The sequence below is a fragment of the Vitis vinifera genome, chromosome 6, assembly GCF_030704535.1.
Source record: "Vitis vinifera cultivar Pinot Noir 40024 chromosome 6, ASM3070453v1".
Lineage (NCBI taxonomy): Eukaryota > Viridiplantae > Streptophyta > Magnoliopsida > Vitales > Vitaceae > Vitis > Vitis vinifera.
Genome location: NC_081810.1, coordinates 3,324,378 through 3,336,242, shown reverse-complemented (window position 1 = coordinate 3,336,242; position 11,865 = coordinate 3,324,378). Strand labels below are relative to the sequence as shown.

The 11,865-nt window shown below is 35.0% G+C and overlaps 1 protein-coding gene and 2 long non-coding RNA genes across 4 annotated transcripts; 1 reads left to right on the top strand and 2 right to left on the bottom strand.

Annotated features, from left to right (window-relative positions):
* On the bottom strand, positions 1-8,607 carry LOC100251840 (exosome complex component RRP41-like). 2 transcript variants are annotated; one of them, XM_019220789.2, is made up of 8 exons: positions 8,340-8,607; positions 4,752-4,830; positions 3,711-3,813; positions 3,491-3,611; positions 2,663-2,751; positions 1,547-1,696; positions 538-634; positions 1-235 (listed from the first exon to the last, which is right to left on the bottom strand). In XM_019220789.2, exons 1-7 carry the CDS (start codon positions 8,470-8,472, stop codon positions 545-547), a joined length of 765 nt encoding a protein of 254 aa, XP_019076334.1. In that variant the 5' UTR covers positions 8,473-8,607; the 3' UTR covers positions 1-235; positions 538-544. The 2 variants fall into 2 exon arrangements, with proteins under 2 accessions (XP_019076334.1, XP_002285257.1); XM_002285221.5 differs by having other exon boundaries at positions 1-634.
* Positions 8,608-8,723: 116 nt separating this feature from the next.
* LOC104879572 (uncharacterized) lies at positions 8,724-10,491 on the top strand. The gene is made up of 2 exons (XR_786009.3): positions 8,724-9,036; positions 9,294-10,491. It is a non-coding gene; the product is annotated as an uncharacterized LOC104879572 (long non-coding RNA).
* Positions 9,372-9,821, bottom strand: LOC100853239 (uncharacterized). The gene is made up of 2 exons (XR_786008.3): positions 9,706-9,821; positions 9,372-9,587 (listed from the first exon to the last, which is right to left on the bottom strand). It is a non-coding gene; the product is annotated as an uncharacterized LOC100853239 (long non-coding RNA).
* Positions 10,492-11,865: the final 1,374 nt, after the last annotated feature.

The following is an 11,865-nucleotide window of genomic DNA, read 5'->3' as shown; positions in this document are numbered from 1 at the left end:
TGATCCAACAGCTAGAAGCAATTTATCATCCAAGAAAATCAATTCAACAACATTTCCATTTACTCAGCCCAAACAGGAAAAAGAAAAGGAAACTGAAACTAAAAATAAGAGACCCAGGCCTGGCTGGGAGATGTGGCAATTCAAAGCTCCTTAGGGTACTAGAGACAGCAGCGGTCAGTGGGTGCATGGCGCCCAGCAACAAGTATGGGATTGGTTTTCAAAATAATGTATCTATCTGCAACACCAGATAGAGAGCTTTGTAATTGACATGTGAGATTTGCACCATTGATGAGGTGGTGTTGCATTCTGTAACCTCCATAACACAAGAAGAAATAATACGTGGACTATCCTTATGTTCTTTTCTATTTTGCTGTGAAGTCTCCTAATTCAAATGAAACAAATAAACTGGCAACTCAAAGCAGAGCAGAGACTGACATTTAAGGGAGAATAAAGCAAAATTCAGTCCAACTCCACAAAAAGGTTTTAACGAGACTTGAATAATTTATTGGGGGAGAGAGAGGAAGAAGGAATATATACTTTCTTTCTAATCCTTTGGAGCAGAAGCCGTTTCTTTCAAACATGACCTTATGATCTTGGCAAGCTTTGAGCAAGCTTCGAGACAGATCTGCATTGCCTGTTCAATAAGGCATATTAGTTCTATGAGCCACAAGCAAATTTATATCATTCTGCATTACCATTTTATATTATGTATATAACCTTTGATAACAATATGTATCCAGACAAACTATTTCAAAATTATGGGGATGCAAGTAATTGGGAGAGAAGTCCTACGTGCACATGTCCTTGTTACAGCACTTAAGTCACTGTAAATCATCATAAACCCTAAATAACATTTGCTTGCAAGGTTAGATTACTACAGCCCAGTGTAGGAATAAAGTAGGTTGCCCCAACTCAACCTAAGCTCAAACGTTTGAGCTCAGGCTGAACCCAATTGGGGCCTGGCTTTGGGCAAGGTGGAGGTTGGATTGAACTTGGGTTGCCCTTAACTCATCCTAACCTGCCCCATCGGCAGCCATATTAACAACTGGCACCAAACATCTGTTTATCTAACATGTTGGTAAATAATAAACTGTGTTTTCTATCCCCAAAGCAAACTAAAAAGACTAAAAGGAAACTCCTCCTGGACCTGTTTTCTTCCAATCCAGTCATGGATCTTAACCTCACTTCAAGTTACTCTGTTGTCTACCAAACCAGTGAGATTCTGACACCATCTAAAGAGGAAAAAAGTAACTTCCTGCATTAATTTTGGGCTAAGGTAAGCTGAATGATTAAATTGGTCTAGAGGCTGTCACTGGGCTGCAGCAATTTCACTTGACAATTTAAGCCAACAGGGGATAATGCCTGATCTAAAGGCACTCGAGTAAATATGCAAGACATATGTGCCAACTCCAAACTTAAAGAACATTGCATGTGTGCAAATATGCTGCTTATTACATTCTTACTCACAGGAAGCAAATGTCCAGAACTGTAAGACATTCAGCAAACCAACATATTTTATAAGAAAAGATGACTGTGATAGCCTTACCTCATGAACCCTTGGGGTTGACCACTCTCCATTGACAGTCAGTTGAGTGACCTCGTTACGAGAAGGCATACAAGTAATCAGTAGGCTCCCATCTTGATAGCTTTCCTCTTCCAAAATAGGGTCGATGACAAGGTTCTTACCAAGACAAGACTGGGCACAAAAAAATAAAAGGTGTGAGAAATCAACGAAAGGGACAAAGATGAGCAAGTTCTTTGGAAACATATTTGTCTTAGTTTAAACAAGACAAGTTCATAGCGCAGTCATGGATCCGTGTCAATGGCAGCCCATGAAACTGGCATTGTTTTGTCTTTTTAGTTGTCTTCAGAAAAATCCTCCTTTCTTTCTTTTTATTTTATTTTTATTTTTTATATTTTTGCCATGTGATAGAGAGTTATCAATTGTGGTTAATTTCTTTGAGCCATTTGATTTTCAAATTGAACTGCCCCATATTAAAAAACAAGTATAGCCAAAAACAATAGTTAACCAATCTAATATTCCTCCTCTCTGAGCTTCTTTTCTCCAATTCCTTTCTTGACAAAACAAACAACAGGTTCAGACTTGCAATGTCAGTCAAGAAATTGTAAGTTGAAATTACAAAATTGTGAAACATATGACCATTGTGCAGTACATGGATGTCACCTCCTAAGGATAGTTACTAGTTTCGGAAGCAGAAATTGGAGATAAAAATGGTGAATGTAAATATAATGGAAATGTTGGCAGGATAAAGAGCTACTATCCTCAATAACAGGGTTGAAATCCTGAGTGCTCCCTCTGAAATTGGTAGGTACAAGAAAAGGCAGGTAGAGCACTGGAAAGGTTCATAAAAAAGGAATGATCATCTCTAACTGCATCGTATAAAATGGCTATTTACACTAAAAAATTTTCTCCAAAAATTATTAAGACTTTTTTCCTTAGAAAAAATTATACATCAAAACACCAGTGTTCTTTAAATCATTCATATGATAAAACAAACAACCGAACTTGAGTAAAATGGAAGACTTTAAAAGCAAAGAATGTTGGTGAATGACTGTTTATATGCATATGGAGCTTACTCCATATAACTTATCTCAAATAAGGAAAGTGAGAACTGATGTGCATCAGCATGTGTGCGCATACCACAGAAACTGAGGCAACCAGGTCATACATCATAATCCCAGCATCTGCCAAGGCAAGACTAGCACATGATATCACAACAGGAAGATCACCTACATTCACAAATTATACAGGTCACTGATATACTCAAGATCAAGATTAATGCCTGGCCTAGAATAATATTATTATACAAGATGGAGCAGAAGATGGTCAATTCTATTTTGTAGACTAATTTCTCATTCAAAGAAAATGATTAATCTTGTCTTGTTTGATACATTATAATTAACTGAGGATAACAATCCTAATTCATAAATCAAAATCCAAGTCCAGGATGGTAATTTAGTCCATTAAAAGGTTGAAGACTTCGATATTTTTACAAAATTAAGGATGAAAAGATAAGTCAGACAACCAGAAGAAGAAAAAGGTTAATTATTTAGTATTAGAATTCTTCTTCTTCTTATTGTTCTTCTTCTGTTGTTGTCTTTTCTTTTAAGGAAAAGGAGAGAAGAAAAAACAGGGAGGCTGACAGTTGCAATAAACCAAGCTGTTAGAGCTGAACAACACTTTTAAGAAGTTGAAGCTATAATGAGCTTGCAAGTTGCAAAAATCTGAATGAAAGTATAGCTACATGTTGGTAAAACAACATGTAAGTGATTAAGGAAACAATAATAGGAGAAAAAAACTTGAACTTAAGGAAAAGTGGTCTAAAATATAAAATAATGCCAAGATTTTCCAGTATGAAGGCTATTATCTATTTATTTTTCTAATAAAACGTAAATTTCTAAGCATAGAAAGTCAACTACTAAATAAACTCAGTGTTGAATGTTAAAACCAGAAAAACATTGGACTCACTGCCACCAGATTCCAGCACCAATGCAAAAACATCCACCGTTGTCTTGGGGAAACTCTCCACTATTATGGCGCCCTCCAAAGCTTTATGAAGCATTGAGGAATACCCTTTGTGATCTGATCCCTAAAACAGCAGGACTTCAAATATTAGATGTAGAGATTAAAAAAGCATTTACAGACAGAAAGGAGCTACAAAATTCATTTAGATGATTGTCAAATTTACCTGTCCACGAATTGGCATGGCAAAAGTAGTATAGCTGACATTACAATTCAGGCGCCCTGTACCACTGTATGCCATTGCTTTCTTACTTTCTCTTGGCCCGAACCTGGACAGAAACACGATGACAACAAATTGTTATTATACAAAAGAAAAGTAAGAGATTTGTTGGTGTTTACATGCTTTGAGAGAAAATCTCAGAAGCATTCTACAAAAGACTAAAAAGAAAAATAGTATTAGAAAGAAAAAAAAGACAACTAAAAGGACTAAAGCACCCAGGAATAGGAAAATTCATATCATGCATATGAACAAGTAAATCTTTTCGTAAAACAATTTTAGACATTCAAAAATAGATGGCAAACACCAAGGCAACAACAAAAAGGGATCCATGAGAGGATAGTTGAATATAGCGAAAGTAGCTTAGGCATAAAAATGATGATCAAATCTGTCTACTGTGAGCAAATCAAATATAAGGATAATAAAGATAACTGACCATACATGGATTGATAGATATGCAAGCTCAGTTTTGAAGTGGGATTTTCTCAAGCCCTCCTGGCGTCTGTACTTATCCACTTGCCTTTTGTAATATTCTATTTTCATCCATTTACTAGGCAATTTTTAAGGAAATATGTAAAAAGGGTGAAATTGTGTTAAATATGTCAAATGGTAACTATGAGCCCTCACTTCCACCCAAATTTCATATTGTAATTTTTGAATTAGCGTAGTCCACACTGCAAGTATTTAGCATCCTTCTCATTTCATAAATTGGGAAAATGCACATTAAGGCACCACAAAAGTGAATAAGAGGGCTCCTTGCATCCAAAATAAAAATACAAACCAATTGAGCAGGTCCATTAAAAGTACTTTCATGATAATGAAATGAAACCAGAAACGTGAAATGAAGGAACATAACACTATGAAATCATAGATGAAAATTTTGAGCAAGGTCATGGGTCCATTTCCAGAATCTATCCTGCAAATAAAAATAATAAAATAATAAAAAATCAAAGTGAAATGGGCTCTTAATAAAGAAAAAGAAATACTCACACAGACACAATGACCTTGGTATTTCCAAACTCTGCATAAGCAGATCCTGATGCAGCATTCACAGCACCAGTCTTCAGAACTGCAAGCCACCAACAACTTATCGTTTCTTCAATGCAAATCATAATTGCACTCTATAATGCAATTACAAATCATAGTAAAGCAAAATGCACATATGCACAGAAGTTCCTAGATACTTGACAGGATCCATGTGCGCAACCAAGTAAAAGTTCAGATATCACCTTTTCAGTAAAGGTTCTCTCTAGCCTTGTACAGTATGACTAGCAAGGAAGGCCCAATTGAATAACAAATAACACAATAATACAATAAGAAACAAAAGCCTAAAGAACAATAACAAGTACAAGTAGAACCAAAATATCATCAATTCACACAATTGTGATAATGAAATGAAATAAAAGGTGTTTCACAGAACATGAGAAAGCAAACAAATAGAAGCTAAAATGCCTATTCTATGTTGGATGGTCAGCAGGCATGTTTTTTGGTGACACTTCTACCTGATTAAGAGCATTGTCACAATGGGTCACTGACCTCAAGACCACAAGGCTCTGTCACTTTTTCCCAAGCTGTATGCTACGCTTAAATTTGTGAACTATAGCACTGATTAACCCCACCTCAAGCTCTCAGCCTAAATAGAACTTCAAGCTCAAAACTTTGATCAATTTTAGCCCAGCCCAAGACACAGAGAACTTGATCTGAAGATTTTCTGCTGAGCAGGCAGGTATTGACTGTCTAATACATAGCCATGAGCTCATAGAAACCCAAAAGTAACATGTCAAAAACCAAAACAATTTTGACAAAGACAAGTCCTACTTGTGTTCAACAAATACAAAAAAAAAAACAAAATAAATAAATAAATCCTATGAATGTATAGAGCATAAGAACCAACAAAATTCCAAAATCATATCAAAGAAATAAAAAGGGTTTCACACCTTTCCTCATCACCTAAAATTTGCAAACAACCACCAGCTTCAAAACCCAAACAAATGAAGACAGAAAGCAAGAACCTTCAAGAAAGTTTATACTTTTCCACAACATATGACACAATAATGCTGAAAATTAGACAGCAGAACACTTTAAACCTTGGGACCATAAAATGGTAATAACATTGGGGAATAGCATAGGAATACAAAAGAAGAGAAGGCTATACAACAAGAGTGAGAAGTGCCAAATTTTAAAAGTCTAAAGTCCAGAGTGCCTTTGAAGTGTTTGCAATTTAGGCAGCCATTTAACTTACATAGAGTACTGGCAGTAAATCTCCAAGCACTTTATATTTCACTTATGCTAAGATACCAACCACAGGATACCAGAACAATATAATCAAAATATCTGAGCATGCAGATGCTTATAAGTTCAAGTGCTATAGGACTAAGATGAGCTGCAGAAAAGAGGAAAAAAAGGAAAATATTCTAATCCAACTGAAATGAGGGGGAAGAGTGATGACTTCAATAACTAGATTGTGACGTGGAAGTTCCCAGATTAATGTCTCAAGGTTCAGAATGCAACCAGGCAGTTTGAATATTGTTAAAGAGCATCATATAAATTGTGAACCCAAATCCTATAAACTTAAACTTTTAGGAAAATTGGTTATTTAACATGGTATCAAAGCCTTGTTTGATGGGAGATCATGTGTTCGAGCTTCACTGCATATTTATTTCCCCATTTTATTGTGTAAGCCCAAAAGAGGCTAATTGTGAATGTTTGCCTATGGGCATACATATCTGTCCATGTATGCATAGATCCCGGATTCCCACAAAATAGAAACATTTCTTCCAATACTCACTTGTTATTACTTAATAATCCTACTGATTGGATCTATAGGCTTATTGTGATAAGAAATGAAATATTCAAACTCACCTATGAGGAATTTATGTAATTTTTACAACTTATCCCAAGTCAACAAAGTCTCATCCTGACTTTGTGGATCACCAACATAAATTTCTTGTTTCTGTTCTGCTTACTCAGGAGCCTAACTTCTTTTACGTAATTGGCCATACATGTTAGTTAGCTGTAACCATCAGAAGCAAACTATAATCAATCTACATACTCACACAGGTATCAAACCCATTTTCACTTAACAATGGGAATTTGTATCTGCCAGGTTTGCTACCTAAAAACTAGGTCCATCCTTGAAACAAAATCCAAAAATGAGTAACCCACATTCAGTGCAAAAAGAGCCAAGCAGTAACAGTGTGGAAGTCCATATTCGGCATGGAGGTGAAGTTGCCCCACCCATGCCTTAAAACACCTTCAAATAAAAAACTAAATGATTCATCCATAAGGGGACATGTGACTCTAATTTGAAGATTTATCATCCTTATCAAGCAGGAAAAATCTAACTGTGATAAAGGTGGGAACAGCACCAATCTCTGAAAACAAAATCCCTTAAAAATGAGAGAAAACTCCACCTAAAGGAACCATAACTTTCAAAAAACCTTTCGAAAACATTCTAGAAACTCTTGACATTGATAGGGAAATCTATGAGAAACACATCACCCATGAATATCTCTCTTTTAAATGTTCCTTAATCCATTTTCACATGATGATTGAGACCCTCATAAATCTCATTAGTTTTCCCCCAAGTTCTTATTTTGGTGTTCCTTAAGAAACCTCCAGTATATGACACCAAAGTTCTTCAATAAGTTTAACATTTGATTCCAAATGGGCTTTGTATTCTCCACATTTTCTTTGAATAACATTTTTGCTCCCATTTTCCATGCTATTCCCTTCTTCAACTTCCTAAACTGACAATTATGAAAAGAACAGAAGAAAACTTCCCACTGAAAAGAGTAAACCATTGCCAAAGCTGGAAGAAGGTAAGGAAAAGCAACTTTTCCAACAAATGGCAAGCTACAGAACAGGAAGAATGCTCCTGATCCACAGCATCAGGAATAAAAAAGAAACAACTTTCTTTTCCACCTCATGTTATAGAAAACTGAAAATGGTTACCATCTAGTGGAATTCCATTTTACTTCTCTCTTTCTTCTCTTTCTTCAATAGTAGATCATCTGTACCCATAAGGAGATGTAACTAAAAATATGGCATCAATCCCTAATGCAAAATTCTCATTTAAGCAATATATATATCCCCAAAATAAAAGGGGTTATTGAGAATACACATCAACCAAATCAAGCCAAACCAAATGCTTGAAATATCAACCACCTTACAAATTGTCGTACACCTTGCCTGCACATCAATTATAATTTTTCACCAAACCCATATATACAAATGGATGGTGCAATTGAAAATCAGGGGAAAAATAGAGCAGGGTTTAGAATATATCCCAGTATCACTGCATAGAGCTAGACTTCAGTCAGAAGGATAATTTCATTCATTCAATAATCCATCTAATCATGATAATATCAGCCAAAAAAACTCAAGAGGATACACATTTCACAATCTTCAAATAGTTCATAGCACAAACACATGCATGCATGTGATCAGCATTGGCGCACACAAACCTTACTTCCTTTTCATCAAAACACACAATAAAAACGATAAAAACAATCAATTTGTTCAACACAAGGAAACCAAGACATTGGAAACAACGAGAAAAAGGCTGAGATCACTCACAGGCGGGTCTGCACTGATGGAAGCCGCGGCCGTCGGGTCGTACCCAATCGACGTCTTGGAAAATGGGCCGCTTGGTTTTGGGAGCCGGAGACGGCGAGTATGTTGAAGGTGTGGCGGCTGACTTCCCAGCCATGGTCACTCTATTTCCGGCGACCGTACTCGCTCTCTGCTTCGCTCTGCAGTGAAGCTTCCATGCGGCCGTCTGCCCGGTTTAAATTGGGGGAATGTGAGCTTGGCCCGTCCGTGCTAACGTGCGCCGGGAGGTGATGGAATGGGTTTCCACCAAAACGATGCGTTTTAAAAGAGGGTTGTTTGGGCCGTGGGCCGGAATGGTTGGAATCTGCTTTTCAACGGATTGGTTCTCATTTTGTAAAATTAAGGCCCATTCGGGCCCAAACAGGAGCAAGATTTAGGGGTTGCAGTGGGTGGATTCAGCAGGAATCCCCTCGCCCCAATGAAAAATTTAGATGGGACGGAACGGAACGGGGTGGAAGTGGAGATTCATCATGATCAACTCTTAGATTCCAAATTTTAAGAGACATGTTGGTATGATTTGATTGCATTTATTTTTCTTTCGTCCCCGATGCTTTCATGTGATTTAGAGATTAATAGAAGAGACGAAGTGTTTGATGCTAACACTCTGTATCATCTACTATTTGGTTTGTAATGGATGAATTGCCGTACCCATCATTTTCAGGTATATCATTTTTGTAGTTCTTATGAAAAGAATTTTCAGATTCTCAAGCCTCTTCTTACAAATTCATTTTCAAGAATCAAAACTGACTCATGCTTCACTTCTTTGTCAAGTTACTATTTTTCTTTGAATTATGCAAATGGTCAAATTTCTGCCACCAAACAATGAAAGAAATTTTGTCTCTGTTCTTAGTTTTCTTTTCTGGCCGATAATGAAGTGAGATCTTGCTAATTTTCCTTCCCTTTTTCTTTTTCATACAGAATGTCACATTCCCAGAGAATCTGAAAGTGAATAATACATGATTCCAATATGCTAATTTTTCTTCAAAAGATGGAAAACAAATGATGAAATTCATTACTGGTACAAAAAAAAAAAAAAAGTTGAAACGGAAAAATTCCAATCAACACTGTTTCTCATTTTCCTTATACATCCACAATCAGACAAATAGATAAAAGCAAAAAGAAAGTAAGAAAATTTAGGGAGGTGGAGGCCCCGGCTCAAACAGTGGAGGGCAGCAGCTTCCAAACAGGCCACAGCAGCACAAGAACCACAAGCTGCAAAAAGGGAAGCCAGTCCACAAGTAAGTGCAAGAAAATGATGAATTCTAGCTTCATTGCTCCATAACCATGAACCCCAAAAGAAGACAAATGAAGAGAAAAATATGTTAATTACCATGACTCCAGGAGTCCACCAGAAGGAGCAGGCGAGAGCAGCGGTGTTTGGGGCGGTGGCGGATCCATGGGAGGACTGAGGAGAGGGGCTGTGCAACAAGGAGTGGATCTATATCGGCAAGCAGAAGGTATATATCTTTAGAAACATAGAGTACAACAACCTTCCCTTGGTCATTCATAGCTCCATCTACCAGTCAACCTCAACCATATTGGTATCAATACTCCCAATTTATTGCCATTCAACTAACGAATGAGGTGCAGAGCTCTGATCCTCTGACTAACCCTTAATTGGAGGTGGCGAAATGGATACTAGAGACTGATTTGTTAAGCCGCCCACCAACCAGTCTTCTAATATCGTCACTGTTTGCTGTCGGATTGAACTAAAATTAAATATAAGAGTAGTACAGTACCTGGCTGGCATTATCTTCTTCGCTACAATTTGGATCCGAAATCTCGCCATGATGCACGTTAGCGTTGAAGGGAGGGGAACCAATAAAGCCTGGCTGTCAAGAGAGAGGCCCCCACGAGAACATTGAGAGATTTTTCTTGTATCATTTGTTGAGTTACGAAGAAAATATTGTTGAGTTGTGAAGTTGAGTCAATTTTGTTGTACTTCACACACATGTTGAGGTTAAGCTCTTGACTCAGCTCGTGAGTTTTCCCCGATCATATATTTAACTTTTTTTTGTTTTAAGGTTTTGTTTTGTTACATTTCATTTGAGATTTCGAATATCGAACTCTTGGTTGAGCTCGTGAGTTTGCTTTTATTATATATTTAACTTTTCAATGTTTTAATTTTTTTTTTAAATAGTACAATCACAATTGAAAGGGTTTTTTTTAGAGTTTGACCATTCTATTCTTTCTTTTTTCCTTCAATTAGTGGATTATTGAATATTAGTATAAAAAATTTCCTCAAAATTTTGTGTATCGACAATCAACATGTGGTCAAACTAGTCAACGCGTGTTCAAAGCCTCAAAAATATGAAATTGCGCACGCAGACGTCGTGATTCGACCACTAAACTGATTTGCCCACTTGTTAAATATTAGGCACCAAGTAAATATATAGTTAAACTATCACACAACAAAATATTAAAAAATAGTGTTAATAAACAAATTAATTCTAATTATTTTATTTTTAAATTTCATTTAATTAATCACTAAAAATATAAAACCTATCATTATAATTTTCTTAATAGTTTTTTATATAATTTATATATTAATTAAATATAAAAAATGTAAATATTTAAAAAAATTATATATATATCAGCATTTATTTTGTATCATTTAATACAATTAAAATTAAATGAATTATAATTTTAAAATAAGATATATTATAATCAAATATCATAATATTATTGTTGAATAATATTTTATATAATTTAATAAATTTATATCTTTTTAAAGATGGATACGATATTATTATCAAATATATATATATTATAAAATAACTTTAAAATGTCTATTATTATTTATTATATCATTTTTAGAATTTTTCCTCAATATTTTTGTAAAAAAATTTAAGTTATCGAATTTTGTTTTTCAAAATATCTATTGATATACTTCTGATATATTCGTAAAATCAAAGTATCGATATATTTTTATATATTCATGATTATTGATATTTTTATGGTTAGTATACTATGTAAACATGGGAATGTGTAAGTAGTCAAACCATGCTAAAATATCATATTTTTCTCAATTTTCTAATTGCGGGAGTACAATAAGACAATCAAATCAATTAGGAGAAGTTGGATAATTGGTGCTATGTTTGGTTGGAAAAGTAGATTGAGGGAAAAATAAATAGTGAAGAAGGAATTAATTTTCATTTACTTATCATGAAAATATCCATAAAAAGATAATGCTATTAAGTATAATTAATTAAATTTGATGCACTTTCATATTATTTAATTTTATATAAAAGAAAAAGAAAGTAAAATGAGGTTGAAGAAAGATATGTAAACTAAATTTATTAAATTTAATTTAATTTAATTTTTTTATCTTTCCTTCCTATTGTCTTTCTTTCATGATTTCTCTCAAAATTTCCAAGAACCAATCCAAGGATGAAAGTTTATGAGAAAGAAAATAAAGGGGAAAAAGAGAAAGAATAAAAAAAAAAAGTAAAAATAAAAATTTTAAAACATTTCTTTTATTTTGTTGATC